The 19125-nt window shown below is 46.0% G+C and overlaps 1 protein-coding gene across 2 annotated transcripts in view; it reads left to right on the top strand.

Annotated features, from left to right (window-relative positions):
• itga9 (integrin, alpha 9) overlaps nt 1–19125 on the top strand; it is a 499978-nt gene that overhangs the window by 274621 nt on the left and 206232 nt on the right. For both annotated transcript variants that reach the window (XM_070889429.1, XM_070889419.1), the window contains exon 16: nt 6786–6938. In XM_070889429.1, coding sequence (XP_070745530.1) covers nt 6786–6938 — 153 coding nt within the window. The remainder of the gene's footprint in view (nt 1–6785; nt 6939–19125) is intronic.

Raw genomic sequence — 19125 nt, 5'->3', positions numbered from 1 at the left:
AGGTCTGAACTCTGTCCTCCCTCTCCCGATCCGGTGGCATCCTTCGGAGTTCCTTCGGCCAGCTCAGAGCTGGCCTCGGCGGTGGCCTCGTAGACCTCTCGGCGGCGGCTCCAAACTGCGGAGACAAAAGCAGCTGGAGGAGCAGCGGCAGAGCCACTGTCGGGCACGTGGTGCGGGTAATGGCGGCGGCCACTCTGATTTCTCCCACGACTCTTCGAGAAGCTAAAATGGAGCCGGGCCTCAGCGTCTCTCACTCGCTCCCCCCATTACACCTCCGATCTCCCACCACCTTTCCTGAAGACGCTGCTCAGTGCCGAGCTTATGGCTCACACCCCACCGCAGGCAACTAGGCCCATACAGTAGAGCCTGGTCTCCAGTCGTCTCAGACCACATTGCCACTGGACCAAGACCTTGTTCTGCTAAGCCCGTGTGGTAGCTGGTGTGCAACGGCCACCCCACGTTAAAAGAACTCGCGCACAGGCATCTTCCACCCTTCAAAATGAAGTTCGGGACCTGGAACGTCAGGACCCTCATAGACAACCCCAACAGTGAAAGACCGGAACGCCACACCGCCGTCGTTGCCCGGTAATTTAGATGCTTCGATCTTGACATCACCGCCCCAAGCGAGACCTGGCAAGCAGGGGAAGGCCAGCTCAAAGGCGGAGATTACACCTTCTGGAAAGGCAAACCAGAAGAAGAGTGCCGCCTCCATGGAGATGGTTTCGCCATCAAGAACGAGCTGGTCAATCACCTCAGAGACTCCCCCTGCGGGATTAGCGAACACCTCATGACTCTCCGGTTCACCCTATCCCGGAACCAGTGCACCACAGTTATCAGTGCATACGTCCCAACACACGACACAACAGATGAGGCCAAAGAGGCATTCTACTCCAGCCTCGAACAATCCCTGTCCCGCATCCCTACGGACAACAAACTGATCCTCCTTGGCAACTTCAACACCAGAATCGGTAAGGACACGGACCTCTGGGGAGGCGGGATCGCCAAAGAGGGAGTAGGGAAACCGAACTCCAGCGGTACCCTGCTCCTGACAAAATGCCTAGAACACGACCTTGTCATCACCAACACCTTGTTCCACCAGAGAGACAAGTACAAGGCATCGTGGTAACACCCTCGCTCCAAACACTAGCACCTGCTTGACTATAAGAGATTGCAAGTACGTGCGCATCACCCGTGTCATGACAGGAGCCGACGACTGCTGGACGAACCACCACCTAATCTGTTCCGTAATCAACATTAATATAGTCCCAAAGCGACGACGGCAACAGAAGCAATGCCGCAGAACAATCAACGCCGAGACACTCAACGACCCATCTAAGAGAGCCCTAGACAGCCAGCGCCTCACTGCCAACCTGGCGACTCTCGATGACCCTGAGACGGAGAGTGCCCACAGCGCTTGGTCTGCCTTCCAGGCCTCCATAACTAGTGCCTGCGAAGAGACGCTCAGTCACTCAACCAGGAAATACTAGGACTGGTTTGATGAGAATGACCAGGAGGTCCAGAAGCTAATAAACCGCAAGCGCATGGCATTTCTGAACTTAAAGAAGCAACCCAACTCAGGAGCAGCATAGCAGCTCTACAGACGGCTGAAGGCCGAGGTCCAACAAAAAACCTGCGACCTAAAGAATAGATGGTGGTGGAGAAAGCACAGGAGATTCAGCAGTTGGCCGACAGCCATGACATGTGAAGATTCTTCACCGCAGTCAAGTCCACCTACGGCCCAAGCACCCAAGGCCCCACCACACTGCTGGCCAAGAACGGGGAGACATTCATCAAGGACACTGAGGCAGTCAGGGCCCAATGGAAGGAGCACTTCGAAGATCTCCTCAACCGAGACTCTGCTTTTGAGTTGAGTACCCTCGACTCCATCCCGCAGCATGCTACCCAGCGTCATCTCAGCAAAACCCCAGCCCTGCATGAGATAGAAAAGTCCATCTGTCAGCTCAAGAACAACAAGGCATCAGGAGCAGATGGAATCCCCTCTGAGGCACTAAAGTATGGCGGAGAGGCACTATTGGCTCGAATGCATGACTCATCTCTCATCTGAAAGGAGGAGTGCATGCCTGGAGATCTCAGAGATGCCGTAATCGTGACCATCTTTAAAAAAGGGGACAAGTACGTCTGCGGCAACTACAGAGGAATCTCCCTGCTGTCGGCCACTGGGAAACTCATCATAAGAATCCTCCTCAACCGTCTTCTCCCTGTGGCTGAGGAGCTCCTCCCGAAGTCACAGTGCAGATTTCGTCCCCTACCGGGAAAAACGGACATGATCTTCACGGCGTAACAACTGCAAGAGAAATGCAGGGAACTGCACCAACCCTTGTACATGGCCTTCTTTGACCTCACATTGTTAACCGCGAGGGACTACGGAGCGTCCTCCTCCGTTGCGGCTCCCGCTAAAAGTTTGTCACCATTCTCCGCCTGCTCCACGACAACATGCAAGCTGTGATCCTGACCAACAGATCCACCACAGACCCAATCCACATCGGACTGGGGTCAAGCAGGATTGCGTCATCGCGCTAGCCCTCTTCTCGATCTTCCTTGCTGCAATGCTCCATCTCACGCTCAACAAGCTCCCTGCTGGAGTGGAACTAAACTGTAGAACCAGTGGGAACCTGTTCAACCTTCATCGCCTCCAGGCTAGATCCAAGACCGTCCCATCCTCTGTCATCGAACTACAGTACGCGGACCACGCTTGCGTCTGGGCACATTCAGAGGCTGAACTCCAAGCCATTATCAACATCTTCACCAAGGCGTATGAAAACATGGGCCTTACACTAAACATCCGTAAGACAAAAGTCCTCCACCAACTTGACCCTGCCACACAGCACTGCCCCCCGGTCATCAAAATCCATGGTGGGCCTTGGACAACGTGGACCACTTTCCATACCTGGGAGCCTACTATCAGCAAGGGCAGACATCGATGACAAGATTCAACACTGCCTCCAGTGCGCCAGCGCAGCCTTCGGCCGCTTGACGAAGAGAGTGTTCGAGGATCAGGCCCTCAAATCCGGCACCAAGCTCGTGGTCTACAGTTCTGTAGAGATACCCACCCTCCTGTATGGCTCAGAGACGTGGACCATATACAGTAGACACCTCAAATCGCTGGAGAAATACCACCAACGATGTCTCCGCAAGATCCTGCAAATCCTCTGGGAGGATAGACGCACCAACGTTAGCGTCCTCGACCAGGCCAACATCCCCAGCATTGGAGCACTGACCACACTTGACCAGCTCCGTAGGGCGTCCACATTGTCTGCATGCCATCCCAAAGCAAGCGCTCTACTCGGAACTCCTACACGGCAAGCGAGCCCCAGGTGGGCAGAGGAAACGTGTCAAGGACACCCTCAAAGCCTCTTTGATAAAGCGCAACATCCCCACTGACACCTGGGAATCCCTGGCCAAAGACCGCCCGAAGTGGAGGAAGAGCATCTGGGAGGGTGCTAAGCACCTCGAGTCTCGTCGTTGAGAGCATGCAGAAAACAAGCGCAGGCAGCGGACGGAGCGTGCGGCAAACCAGACTCCCCACCCACCCTTTCCTCCAACGACTGCCTGTCTCACCTGTGACAGAGACTGTAATTCCTGTATTGGACTGTACAATCACCTGAGAACTCAGATTTAGAATGGAAGCAAGTCTTTCTCGATTTTGAGGGACTGCCTATGATAATGATGATTAAAAATATCCCAAGGCGCTTCACAGGAGTGTTAGAAAACTAAATTTGATGCCAAGCCACATAAGGAGAAATTAGGACAGATGACCAAAAGATTGGTCAAAGTGTTAGGTTTTAGGAAGGACAGAGAGGTAGAGAGGCAGAGAGGTTTAGGGAGGGAATTCCAAAGTTAAGGGTCTTGACAGCTGAAGGCACGGCCACCAATGGTTGAGTGATTATAATCAGGGATGCACAAGAGGCCAGAATTTGAGGAGCGCGATATCTCGGGGGGTTATAAGGCTGGAGGAGATTAGAGACAGGGAGGGGTGAGGCCATGAAAGTATTTAAAAACAAGGATAAGAATTTTAAAATTGAGACGTTGCTTTACCAGGAGCCAATGTAGGTCAATGAGCACAGGGGTGATGGATGAACGGGACTTGGTGCAAATTAGGACATGAGCGGCCGGGTTTTGAATGACCTCAAGTAGGGTAGAACATGGGAGGTCAGCCAGGAGTGTTTTGGAGTAGTCAAGTCTAGAGGTAACAAATGCATGGATGAGGGAATCAGCAGCAGATGAGCTGAGGTGATGTTATGGAGGTGGAAATAGGCGGTGTTAGTGATGGCGTGGATATATGGTTGAAAGCTCATTTCAGGGTCAAATGTGACACCAAGGTTGCGAACAGTCTGCATCAGCCTCAGACAGATGCTGGGACGAAGGGATGGTTTAAGTCCCAAGTACAGTTCAGAGATTAAGCACATAATCCAGGCTGTGCTGAAGGAGTGCTGCACTGTCAGAGGTGTTGTCTTTTGGATGCGACGTTAAACCGACGGCATGTCTTCCCTCTCGGGTGGAAGCAAAAGACCCCGTGGCACTATTTCACAGAAAACAATATTTATTTTTCAACCAACATCAGTAAAACAGATTATCTGGGAGCTTGCTGTGTGCAAATTGACTGCAGCATTTCCTACATTTCAACAGTGACTACATTTCAAAAGTACTTCACTGGCTGTAAATGCTTTGGGATGATCTGAGGTTGTAAATGGCGCTATATCCCTGGTACAACACTGTATTAAACAATGACAACGCCATTGCCCGTTTCTAAAAGCTTTGTAACGTACTTTCCATGTGATTTCTTTTTTCAGTAGCTATACCTTGCAACAGTTTCATTCACTGTGCCAGAACTAACAAAAGAGCCCCCATTTAATGTATTGGAGGAGCAAAGCCACTATATTATGGGCCATGTCAGGTTGAACATGATTTATATTCCCGGTTAAAGGCACTCCCTTGCACTGAAGTGCACCAGACAACCTGAGGTTAAATGGAAATCCATTTACATGAGCCAACTGTGGCCTAATAGGAAGAGCAAGGCTATTTTGTTTGGTGGATGGCAGATTTGAACTCACTCCCCGTTGAGAAGGAGATAAATAGGTTGGTGGCCATGTTAGTTCACCATCAGAGTTTTGAGTATGGAGCTCACCAATGCCTATATTGATGGGAACTTTTTTGTGGATTTAAAACATTTAGAATAAATTAAACTCACCAAAAGGGTGGATTTTGTTTATTCATTACTCAATTTATCAATTGCTGCATGGAACACAAAAGCTCCGTGTGCTCTGTGGAACTTGACTAGTGTAAAATGTTGGCTGTAATGTAAAATTGATATCCTTAAGCTTTGCTTTTAGAGGGTTGGGGAGAAATTTTGCAGAACTTCATCCTCAAAGTGTTTACTCATCCCTCAGCAAACAGCTAAACGAGGTAGAACCAATGATCTGGCACACTATATTAGATCTGCATAAAAGAAGGGCCTATTCTTTATTTATTCCATGGTGCCTCTGTTCTGATGTATGTAACTGTGACAAAGGTGGGTGTGGGGTGGGAATACCTAATACTGATTATAAGCAGATAAGTTCTATACTGCAACACTCTGATAATGCGAAAAAATGGTGGGTCTGATTTACCTGTTCCTGCACCTGGTTGTATTGGATCACCTGGACATAAAGCATAGCAGGCAAGTGTCTGATCCTCCCCAGCTGGTCTTTCTCCACATGCTGCATTCCAGGTGGGTTTTTTACATCCAGGTGCAGGAAAAGAAAGAGTCGAACCAAACACTGGTGCCAAGGGTTTACTTCTGTCACTATTGATAAATACAGATGGACATTCAGTTTTGTCACTTTACAGTTTATTGTGATATGAATTGAAATACAGTGAGATGTTATTTAAAATAAATCTGAAGCATTTCCTGCACAGCATTTGGTAAAGTATTTGTCTTGCCTTTCTGCAGCTGAGGATTTTTGCTCAAGTTGTGAGCCTTCGGCCCTGTTCATATTGACATTTGTTTCACTGCATAATCAAGGATACACTGCTGATTTCTGATCTTTTAAATTCACTTCAGTGCAGCATTGCAGTGGGGAGGCCGAATGCTGAAGTTGTACACGCGTTGTTTGCAAAGTGACCATGCAGCTGGGTGACCGTCAAATCTGTACATTCTGCCTTGGCCATCTCGGTCTGTTGTTATCAAGCTTTCCGTTGACATAGCAGCAAAGGTAGCTGTTGTGGAGAACTCTGCTGCTGCCAAAGGAGCTTGTGCATGTGGTAGGGAAGGAAGAAGGGACAATGATGTACCAAAGTAAAGAGACAAAACCTTTTGTTCTCGCGCCACAGCATGCTGCCGTTTGGGCCGTGTGTTTTAATTGTTTAGAACTTCAGATCTGAGCTCTCCCCCTGTTGCTGTTTATTCACCTTCCTTGTGTCATCTTGCTGGTCACTAACCATCACATTTAGATACAGAGTAGGGCGCAGAGGTACGAAGAGGGATGAGCGTTTGTATTCTTGACCTCAGTGATGTAGAGAGGTCCTTTGGGAGTTTTCAATCCATTAAAGCTGTGGCTATCATCAGCTGGTGTAAACAGATCAATTGCATTGTTGAAGACCATCCAGCTGAAAAATACACAGGCAAGGTGGATGAAAGAGGGCTAAGTGCTGTTTAGTTACACAATAACAACATCTTCGTAGTTGTTGATCTGCAAGTTTTCACCAATTGTCTCAGACCTTGTCGGAGTTTCCTGTCATGCTTTGTTGCGCAGTTTCTTAAGACAACCATTTGCTTCTTTCTACAGCGGGAAGTGATGGACGTGATAACACCAATTGTTTTTGAAGTGACATACAACTTGGGCAAGCACATAATCGGTGGCAAGTCTGAAAAGGAGCTTCCAGCTTTAAAACCAATCCTGCGCTGGAGAAAGGGACATAAGCTGGCTCAGCGAAACCAGGTGAAACTTAGATCAGAATATTTAAGTACAACAAATGCTACAATTCATGTTCTTGCTTACACTTATTACTTTAATTTTCCTAAATGAAAAGCAAGTTCTAAGCAGTTCTAAGCACACACCATGGTCAGCAACAGGTAAATCCATCCACTGTACCCCTCTTGAGGGCAGCGATTGCTTGCCTATGTCTAAACCAAACCAAACCGACCCAAGTTCAGTGTTTGACTTCATTGCACAGACACTGGAATTTGATGGTTCTTTATCTGAAGCATCACTTTCAGACAGTGACATTCTGATATTAATAATTCACAGATATTATTTCAGGGGATGTTGTGTAAGAATAGAAAGCTGGCAAAGTATTTGATAGATCAAAGGGTTAGTGAAGATCTCATTATAATAACCAGTCACAAAGTGATCCTTTACAGTGCTATCAAATTGAAATTACTGTGCAATTGATTGAAAAATGTGCCAAACCGTTTAAGTACTGAAAATAATCTAAGGACAATTTGAATAATGGGCTAATTTCAGCAGTGATGGATAGATTGTGACTGAAGTGCAGAATTTTGTTGAGTAATTATCCTTTGATCTGATTGTGAAGGGGAAGTGCATTATGCTTCATTTCAATGCTCATGTGATTTTCTTACAGAATTTTCTGAAGTGATATTGGGTATGTTAAAAGTAATAACAAATGTTATCATGTTTGGTGGTTTAACTTAACATTTGAAGAGTGCAATGTATTTAGGATGAGAAAAGGCCATCAGACCCATATGCACTTGCCCCACTTTTTTTTTTGCTAGACTCATCCCAATGTACTTACCCTACCCCCTCTCCCCCACTTCTTGAAAGAGGCAAAAAAACTCAAACACCCGAAGGCAATTTAAGAATCTGCCACAAATTTCTCTCCCATCTCTCCCATCTCTCACAGGTAAGCCTCAGGATGCCCCAAACTCTCTGAGAAAACTAAGACCCACACATCCAACCTCACTCTTTAATTTCTTAGTTTACTGGGTGATCCCCTAGTTCTAGATGGCCCTGTCTATCTACTTGTGTGTTATAGATGCCCTTAATACCTTTGAAGTCTTGAATCAATTCACCTCCAAGTCTCCACCTCTCCAGCACATCCAAGTCCAAGGCTTGAAGCCTATCGCTATAATTCAATGCACGCAAGCTGGAGATCATGCTTGGTGCCCTTCCCTATACCATCTCAGAGCCTAAATGTCCTCTTGAGATACCATGCTATCCAAATCCAGCTGCTATCTATTCCCTTCTTACATAAGAACATAAGAAATAGGAGCAGGAGTAGACTATACGGCCCCTCGAGCCTGCCCCACCATTCAATAAGATCATGGCTGATCTGATCATGGAGCCAACTCCACTTCCCTGCCCGCTCCCCATAACTCCTTATTCCTTTATCGTTTAAGAAATGGTCTATTTCTGTCTTAAATTTATTCAATGTCCCAGCATCCACAGCTCTCTGAGGCAGCGAATTCCACAGATTTACAACCCTCTGAGAGAAGAAATTTCTCATCTCAGTTTTAAATGGGCAGACACATGGCAGATGAACTTTAATGCAGAGAAGTGTGAAGTGATACATTTTGGTAGGAACAATGAAGAGAGGCAATATAACTAAATGGTACAATTTTAAAGGGGGCACAGGAACAAGGAGACTTAAGGTTGTACGCACACAAATCTTTGAAGGTGACAGGACAAATTGAGAAGGCTGTTAAAAAAGCATATGGGATCCTTGGCTTTATTAATAGAGGCATAGAGTACAAAAGCAAGGATGCTAAGCTAAACTGGTTAGGCCTTAGCTGACCTCGGCTACAGAAGAGATTTGCTGGAATCGTATAAGAGATGAGGGACTTCAGTTATGTGGAGAGGCTGGAGAAGCTGGGCTTGTTCTCCTTCGAGTAGAGAAGGTAAAGGGGAGATTTGATAGAGGTGTTCAAAATCATGAGTGGTTTTGATAAAGTAAATAACGAGAAACTGTTTCCAGTGGCAGAAGGGTCGGTCAGAGGACACAGATTTAAGGTGATTGTCAAAAGAACAAGAGGTAACATGAGGAATTTTTTTAGGCGAGTTGTTGTGATCTGGAACGCACTGCCTAAAGGGTGGGGGAAGCAGATTTAATTTTCAAAAGAGAAATGGATAAATATTCTAAGGTGGATAAAAATTACAGGGCTATAGGGAAAGAGCAGGGGAGTGGGATTAATTGGTACAAGAAATAGGAGCAAGAGTAAGCAAGAGCCAGCAAAGCTATGATGGGCCAAATGGCTTCCTTTGTGCTGTATCATTTTCTGGCTTAAATTTTAATACTTTGGCGGGTTGGGAGTGGGGTGACTTGGAAGTGGTTGGGAAATCTAGAAGAATGAGTTTCCCGCTGGCCCTGGCGAATTTAACGACAGTGCCTGATTAGCATTGGAAAACTCTGTTTTCCACCTGTAGCCAGCAAGATTGAGAGGCTGGCTGGCTGCAGTGGGGAGGCCGATGATACTAGGCCGCAGAGTGGAGGGAGGGAAGGATCCCGTCGGGTGGGGGGGCGGGGGTGCTGGTTGGAAGACCATGGGGATCCAGAGGAGCATGAGGGTGGGGGAGTGGGGGGGTGGGGGGAGATCATCGGAGGGCCTGAGGAGTGGTGGGAGGTGGGGAGCTGGGAGGATGCTGGGTGATTGTCAGAGGGCCGGAGAAGCAAGGGGTAGGTGTGCTGGGAGATCATTGGAGTGGGGGGGGGAGGGACTGGGAATGGAAAAGTGAAGTGTTATTTTAGTGGCATCGATTGCTTACTCTGCTTGCAGTTAAAGGTTAAGATAATAGTGAGTTGTGACTAAGGCTGGCCAACACAGATCAGACGGGTATCCCCAAAGCAGGCATGAAAATCCTGGATACAACTAAAGACGTTTGTCCTCAGTAGCACTACCTGTTACTGCACCATCGTTTCCATCGAGGCTGGGCTTAGAGAGTTAATCAGCAGCAAGCACTCTAGTGTGGCAGAACCCTGATAGCAGGTAGTTGACATTCCTGACTGGGGGTCTGGGAGCAACACGAGGAGCTGGAGGAGGGTGGGGATGAGGGGTCTGGAGCACATGAGGGGGGGCCATAGGAGTACGGGGAGAGGGAGGCAGATGACATTAGGAAGTCGAATGAGTGGAGGGGGGAGGGGTGGGGGAGAGGGGGGAGGCCTCATGGGGTTATCGGGCGGGCGGGGGGGGGGGGCGTTGGGAAGGGGTATGAAGGACTCGCAGGTGGTCTCTGATTGCGGGAGTGTCAAGGCATTTACCTGCTCGATCCAGCAGTCCTTGCCTTCCATTAGCTGGCGGGCTTCACGAGGCCGGCAAAATCCAAGCAGCTGAAATTAAATTGGGAGCGGGTTGGCTGGCACCCGCTCCGCCCCCCCAACTCATCCTTCCCCCATCCCTCCTCTGTTAAAACCGAAAGTGGGAAGTTTGGAGGCGGGTTCTGGTCAGGAGTCAGATTCTTAACACTTTAACTCCCACATGACCCCAACCCACCCATTCTTTGGGTTAACCCCCCCCCCCCCGGCTAATGATTTGAACTTCCGATCCATCTCACCATGGGACTTAATTTTAGTACAGAATCCCTTTTTGAAAACCTGTATCAACTGATTTTTTGAAATCCAAATAGATAATGTCCACCATATCTCTCCGATACATTGTTCTAAAAGCTAGATCACACACATATTCTCATGCTGTGTTGAGTATCAAAAATCACACCCGAATATTCTAGATGATCGTTAGTAGCATTCCTAACTATGCTTTTTGTTAACTTCCTCGCCAGAGAGGTTAAATTCACTATTTCTATGGTTACCAGGTTGTAATTTTTATCCTTTTTAAAATAAGGACACCTCTTGCACCTTTCTCCAATTATCTTGCCCTTTATTGACAATATTGACCAGGCAATCAAGTATGATCTTTTCCATTTCTATCAGTACCTTAGGATAAATTAAATCTGTGTCTCATGCTTTTTTCACCTTGAACCCTTTAAATTTAGATTGCACCATATCCCTTGCAAGTAACCCATTTGAGCTTCAGTGTTATCTGCTACACAAGGGCCTGATTCAACTTTCAGAGAGCTAAAAACTGATACAAAGTACCTGTTTCAACTCTTCTGCCAGGCCCTTATCAGTTAGAATGCTGCATGAGTCACTGAAATGGTTCAATTTATTCTCTAACTGATCTTACTCCTGACAAAAGCAAAAAATGATTTACCATTGTTTTGATTGTTTTCTACCACCCTACTTTCCAAACTCAATTTTAGTTTTCTAATTGTTAGAAGTAACTGCTTTTTATACCTTCCCCTGTCTGAAAGATTATTACTCATTTTATACAGATTAAAATACCTCTTAATTGGGCTCAAGTTTCAGCTCGAGTTGCTCCTATTTTTTTGGAGCAACTAATTTAGTATGGAGTATCTTAGAAATTGTAATTCTCGGCCTTTGTTTTGCTCTAATTCTAGTTAGTTAGAATAGTTTCATTTTAGAAAATTTTTTTTTCAAAAGGGGGCGTTACCAGCCACTTACACACCTGTTTTGCAAGTTTAGGCAGCGAAAACTTACTCCAAACTAACTTAGAATGGAGTAAGTGTAGATTTTTGTACGTTCATAAAAACCTTGCCTACACTTATAAATCAGGCGTAGGGAACGAGAGATGGGGGGAAGGGAAATTAGGGGATTTTACAAAGCATTAAACACTTCACTTTTAACCATAAAGATGCATAGAAACCATCATAATTTTTAAATAACAATAAATTAACAAGTAATAAAAATTAAAAGTCCTACCTTGCCGACTGGAGCATGCACTGGAATTGGCGTATTTTGTACCTAGACGCTTATTAATTTAGGTGTTTATTAATTTAGGTGCTTCCAGGCTGCAAGATTCCACTTTTAGAATTCCAACCAGTCCGGAATAAAAGCAGGGCGTTTCTCCCCCAGTCGAGGCATGCTCCCCGCGGATGCGGTCTTGAAGTGTCATCTCCTTACTTTGCCGAAATCTGTGGTTGTCAGAGAATGTTCAAAGACATGGATCCTGAGTCCAGCTCAGAGTCGTCCGTGGCCTGAGTGCCCATCTTCTGAACAGAGCATAGCCTGACTCCGAACATGAGCTTGTGTAACTCCCAACCACAGCAAGTGAGTGGGCTCTCCCTCCAACTTAATTCCCATTGAATGATTTGTCAGTCGGTCTGTCAATGAAACCAATGATTTCCCTCCCAGACATCTCAGGCAGAAGTTGCTTTCTGGGCTCCCAGTTAATCGGATCATTCCAGCGATAATGAAACACTAGCACAAAGTTCAAATGTATGTACTTGAATATATGCTCTCCATAAATTGAAAATTTTGAGCTGATGTTATTTCTAGATAGAGCGTTAAAATGCTGGGTGTGTGTGTTTCTAGGAAGCCCGAGTCGGGATAACTCAGCACATCTTCAATGCCCGGGGAGCCCATTCGGCCAGGGCTAGGGACGACGTGCTTCGGGCCCCACCCACGCAGCGTCGCAGAGATTCCAGCTGCGAGGAACGCATGTGCAGAGGTCACGGCACTGTAGCACACACTTGCAGAGGTCCCGGCGCTGTTTTCAGCTCCGGGACCTGGCTCCGCCCCCCACCCCTTGTGCTGCGCTACGCCTCGGCCGAAGACGTCCTGAGGAGCTCAGACAATTAGAAATAACTTTTCGCCGCCTTGAGGTGCGCCATTTTTGCCCAGGAGTTGCTCCGTTATTTTGGAGCAACTTGATTTTTCTGGAGTACCTTAAAAATCCCCATTCTGCACATTTAATTTGCGCCAGTGTAAGTGAGTTAGTTATGATTTTTTTTAGTTTAGTTTTTTTTTCAGAAGGTGGCGTTACCAGCCACCTACGCCTGTTTTGGCCATTTAAGCCAGTTTGGACAGCTAATAGTTGCTCCAAACTAACTTAGGCCAGTGGATGTGGCCACTTGTGGCCGCACAGAAAATCCTTGCGGAGAGTTAAGAAATCAGCGCAGGTAGCCAGAGCTGGATGGATGGGACGGGGGGGAAGCACAGAGGACCTTGCAAAGCACTAAACACCTTCACAACAACATTCAAGAAGCATAAAACTATCAATAATAAATTTTTTAAAAATAAATAAAAAATAAAACTTAAGTCTGACCTTCATGTCAAAACACTCTGCCCCCCACCGCCCCCCTGCTCCCCCACATCAAAACAAAGCACAACCATCAATAAATAAAAAATAAAACTCCAGTCCTACCTGGCCAGGGAAGTCAGCGGCCAGGGCCGGGCCGGTGCGGGAGGCCACTCGACCGGGGATAGGGTCGGGAGAACACACCAACTCGAGAACGCACTGACAAACCCTTCGGCCAGGGCTAGGGGCGGGAGAAAGCACTGACACACTCTCTGAGGGACCTCTCCGAGGACTGGACTGTACTTCTCCGAGGTACTTCTCCGAGGGACTTCTCCAGGGACTTCTTCGAGGACATCTCTGAGGGACCTCCGGCTGGGGGCAGGAGCTACTGTGCACGCGTGAAACCTCCAGTGCGCATGCGTTGAGCTGCCGGCACTGTTTATCGTGCAGGACCCTAGCTCCGCCCCCTAATGGACAGACCATGCTGCGCCAAGCCATGGGAGAGGCCACAGAGCGGGGAGAATACGGAGCTACATTTTCGGCGCCGTTTTGGGAGCAGAAAGTCGGCGCACCTCAGGTAAGTGTGCCAAAAAAAACGGTGGGCTAAATTTGGGCCCATTGAGTGCAGTTTGGCGCATTGATTCTCCATGCAACCATGGCTTTCTTTCATCATAAACTCATTTCTCCCTCTTGGGGAAATATAAGTCCTCATAACCTTCAGAATTTTTATTTTCGAGGTATCCCATTTTCTTTGTGTGTTGCAATCATCCTCATTCATAGAAACATAGAAACATAGAAAATAGGTGCAGGAGTGGGTTATTCTAGCCTTCGAGCCTGCACCGCTATTCAATGAGTTCATGGCTGAACATGCAACTTCAGTACCCCATTCCTGCTTTCTCGCCATACCCCTTGATCACCCTAGTAGTAAGGACTACATCTAACTCCTCCTTGAATATATTTAGTGAATTGGCCTCAACAACTTTCTGTGGCAGAGAATTCCACAGGTTCACCACTCTCTGGGTGAAGAAGTTTCTCCTCATCTCGGTCCTAAATGGCTTACCCCTTATCCTTAGACTGTGACCCCTGGTTCTGGACTTCCCCAACATTGGGAACATTCCTCCTGCATCTACCCTGTCTAAACCCGTCAGAATTTTAAACGTTTCTATGAGATCCCCTCTCATTCTTCTGAACTCCAGTGAATACAAGCCTAGTTGATCCAGTCTTTCTTGATAGGTCAGTCCCACCATCCCGGGAATCAGTCTGGTGAATCTTCGCTGCACTCCCTCAATAGCAAGAATGTTCTTCCTCAAGTTAGGAGACCAAAACTGTACACAATACTCCAGGTGTGGCCTCACCAAGGCCCTGTACAACTGTAAGAACACCTCCCTGTCCCTGTACTCAAATCCCCTCGCTATGAAGGCCAACATGCCATTTGCTTTCTTAACCGCCTGCTGTACCTGTATGCCAACCTTCAATGGCTGATGTACCATGACACCCAGGTCTCGTTGCACCTCCCCTTTTCCTAATCTGTCACCATTCAGATAATAGTCTGTCTCTCTGTTTTTACCATCAAAGTGGATAACCTCACATTTATCCACATTATACTTCATCTGCCATGCATTTGCCCACACACAAGTCACTCTGCAGCCTCATAGCATCCTCCTCGCAGCTCACACTGCCACCCAACTTAGTGTCATCCGCAAATTTGGAGATACTACATTTAATCCCCTCGTCGAAATCATTAATGTACAATGTAAACAGCTGGGGCCCCAGCACAGAACCTTGCGGTACCCCACTAGTCACTGCCTGCCATTCTGAAAAGTACCCATTTACTCCTACTCTTTCCTTCCTGTCTGCCAACCAGTTCTCAATCACGTCAGCACATTACCCCCAATCCCATGTGCTTTAACTTTGCACATTAATCTCTTGTGTGGGACCTTGTCAAAAGCCTTCTGAAAGTCCAAATACACCACATCAACTGGTTCTCCCTTGTCCACTCTACTGGAAATATCCTCAAAAAATTCCAGAAGATTTGTCAAGCATGATTTCCCTTTCACAAATCCATGCTGACTTGGACCTATCATGTTACCTCTTTCCAAATGCGTTGCTATGACATCCTTAATAATTGATTCCATCATTTTACCCACTACCGATGTCAGGATGACCGGTCTATAATTCCCTGTTTTCTTTCTCCCTCCTTTTTTTAAAAGTGGGGTTACATTGGCTACCCTCCACTCCATAGGAACTGATCCAGAGTCTATGGAATGTTGGAAAATGACTGTCAATGCATCCGCTATTTCCAAGGCCACCTCCTTAAGTACTCTGGGATGCAGACCATCAGGCCCTGGGGATTTATCGGCCTTCAGTCCCATCAATTTCCCCAACACAATTTCCCAACTAATAAGGATTTCCCTCAGTTCCTACTTCTTACTAGACACTCTGAGCCCATTTATATCCGAAAGGTTGTTTGTGTCCTCCTTAGTGAATACCGAACCAAAGTACTTGTTCAATTGGTCTGCCATTTCTTTGTTCCCAGTTATGACTTCCCCTGATTCTGACTGCAGGGGACCTACGTTTGTCTTTACTAACCTTTTTCTCTTTACATATCTATAGAAGCTTTTGCAGTCCATTTTAATGTTCCCTGCAAGCTTCCTCTCATACTCTATTTTCCCTGCCCTAATCAAACCCTTTGTCCTCCTCTGCTGAGTTCTAAATTTCTCCCGGTCCCTGGGTTCGCTGCTATTTCTGGCCAATTTGTATGCCACTTCCTTGGCTTTAATACTATCCCTGATTTCCCTTGATAGCCACCTTCCCTTTTTTATTTTTACGCCAGACAGGGATGTACAATTGTTGTAGTTCATCCATGCGGTCTCTAAATGTCTGCCATTGCCCATCCACTATCAACCTCTTAAGCATCATACGCCAATCTATCCTAGCCAATTCACGCCTCATACCTTCAAAGTTACCCTCATTTAAGTTCTGGACCATGGTCTCTGAATTAACTGTTTCATTCTCCATCCTAATGTAGAATTCCACCATATTATGGTCATTCTTCCCCAAGGGGCCTCGCACAACGAGATTGCTAATTGATTCTCTCTCATTACACAACACGCAGTCTAAGATGGCCTCCCCCCTAGTTGGTTCCTCGACATATTGGTCTAAAAAACCATCTCTTATGCACTCCAGGAAATCCTCCTCCACCGTATTGTTTCCAGTTTGGTTAGCCCAATCTATATGCATATTAAAGTTACTCATGATAACTGCTGCATCTTTATTGCATGCACCCCTAATTTCCTGTTTGATGCCCTCCCTAACATCACTACTACTGTTTTGAGGTCTGTACACAACTCCCACTAGCGTGTTCTGCCCCTTGGTATACCGATTCCACATCATCCAAGCTAATGTCTTTCCTTACAATTGCCTTAATCTCCTCTTTAACCAGCAACGCCACCCCGCCTCCTTTTCCTTTCTGTCTATCCTTCCTAAATGTTGAGTATCCTTGGATGTTGAGTTCCCAACCTTGGTCACCCTAGAGCCATGTCTCCGTGATGCCAACCACATCGTATCCATTAACTGCTATCTGCACAGTTAATTCGTCCACCTTATTCCGAATACTTCTCGCATTGAGGCACAGAGCCTTCAGGCTTGCCTTTTTAACACACTTAGATCCTTTAGAATTTTGCTGCAAAGCGGCCCTTTTTGTTTTTTGCCTTGGGTTTCTCTGCCCTCCACTTTTACTCATCTCCTTTCTGTCTTTTGCTTCTGTCTCCAATTCGTAGTTACAAAACTTCTTTAAGCCAGAGGGTACATTATCAGTGAAATCTGTGTCTGCAAAGTCTGTTACAGGTAGAAATTGACATAGGCAATGGTGAAATATAAGCAGCATCATCAAATTATGGCTCGTGGACCCATTTCACAGCGCTGCTGTGAGAAATTGTTGAGTGGAGGACAGAAGCTTCCCCACAGTGCATAGGGGAGATTGGAAGAACATGTGTTGCTGGACTGTCTTTACAGCTGAATTAAGGATCGCCTTGGCTGATTTCTTTCAGCAGAACACACGGCAACTGCCTTGGCTGTAGTTTTCTGCCTGGACCAAAAAGGTTAGCGAAATGACAAAATAAAAAAAAATAGAGGTTTGCATAGCATCATCTCTCCATCCTGCACAGGTCTGTCTGTATCTCAAATGTGAGATACTCATTCAACAGGGGTGGCATTTAAGGCCCTGGTTATCCACAGGGGTTTCTTGGTCTCCCACTTTAATTTGAGCAGGAGACTAGAGGAGCCCCCAGAGATATTGGTGTAAATAACTATATTCAGCCATTTACATAATTTCCTTGCGGGTTATGGTGGTCTTCCACCGAAGATGCGGCAGAACCAGCAGAACTCTTGTGAAATTTCAGGGCCCATGTTCATCTTTGATGCCTGGAATGTGTCCATATTTGTGAAGGTTAAAATCCATCTTCATTTGCCTGCATTTTTACAGACCCTGGAGACTGTACCCTAGATATTGATTTGGTGAGCTATTTAAGGATTAACTGAGCGTTACAGAATATTTCTGGGAGAATTTATTCCCACTGGTTTGCACCCAATGGGTCAGAATTTACTCTCAAAATAATGGTGAGGCTAATGGCGCTAACCATTATTTATGTGCAAATCACGCAGCAACTTGAGGCGAGGGCAGATGCGTGGTTAAACACAAAATCTGGAAGTTGCTGTCCAAGATGCTCCGCTCCACCATTAGCTTCCTGAAAACAGCACCTTGCTGTCTGACTCATCATTCAAGTGCATTGCACTTGTGTGATAGATAAACTAAACTCACCACAGAAAGTTAGATTTATCTATTTTAGTCTAAATACCCTTTTTAATGGTGTGGTAAGTCTTAAGTACGTCCAAACAATTTCTCTGGCACTGAAAATGAACTTTTACAAGTGACGAGTCTCATTCCGTCAACTTTTAATTGAGACTTTTTTTAAAGTAATAATTTTTAAAACCTTTTCTTTCTGTCTTTTTTCTCTCACTCTCTCTTAATCCAATCTTTCTTACCCTCTCTTTATTTTGCTTTCAGTGCCTGCTTTGAAATTTAATTCACAATGCCAATTGATACTTCCTGGGTCATACTCTGCGCTGCTCATTAACTTTGCTTCAATCTGATTGGTTAAGGAGATACACAGTTGTTTGCCCTATTTGCGCAGATTACAGCAAATTGCTGCGCAAAAGCTCATGGAAATTAAACAGGCAAGGACATGTAAACAAAGTTTTTGCTGTAGCTCCAGTGAAATAACTTTGGAGAAGTGGGAGCAGCTCCAAAGAAATTTCCCAGCCAATCTTTTACAATTTGGCCTCTCAAAACCTGTATGGGAGCCCTCCCTTAACTTTTTCTGTTCAAGTGGAAAAATATATATTTTTAAAACCTTTTTCATAACTATAGTCTCTCATTCCTAGTATTATTCTAGTGAATCTTCACCCTTTCCATGCCTTACATTCCTCCCTCTAAGTTACGACTAAGCAAAAAGTTAGTTATCACCATTTGAATCTTCAGCCATCATACCAATGTATCGTGTCCAATAGATGTTCTCCCTAGGAGGAAGAAGTTGAATGTGAAGTGATGCTCATTGGCAGAGCAAAACTCAGAAGAGAATTAGGGGACTAAGGCTGCAACTAAAAATCTGACACCAACTGCGATGCGCAGATAGTGGCCTGTAATACTATGCGTTGACCCAAGTCTGATTGGCAGCCAAATGTAGTGACAATGGAGCGCTGCACCTGCATCTCCGACACACAGGTAGACAAAAACTGCGACACAGCCAAAGTTGCTGATGATACAAGGTAGGTGGGAAAGCAAGTTTTGAGGAGGATGCTATGAATCTGCTAAGTGAGTGGCCAAAAATTTGGCAGATGCAGTATAATTTGTGAAAATGTGAGGTTATCCACTTTGGTAGAAAAATAAAAAAGCAAATTATTATTTAATTGGAGAGCGATTACAAAATGCTGTGGTACAGAGGGATCTGGGGCTCCTTGTACATGAAATACTAAAAGTTAGCATGCAGGTACAGCAAGTACTTAGGAAGGCAAATGGA

The sequence above is a fragment of the Pristiophorus japonicus genome, chromosome 1 (genome assembly GCF_044704955.1).
Source record: "Pristiophorus japonicus isolate sPriJap1 chromosome 1, sPriJap1.hap1, whole genome shotgun sequence".
NCBI classification, from domain to species: domain Eukaryota; kingdom Metazoa; phylum Chordata; class Chondrichthyes; family Pristiophoridae; genus Pristiophorus; species Pristiophorus japonicus.
Note: the sequence above shows the minus strand (reverse complement) of the source record. Positions and strands in the feature narration are given on the sequence as shown.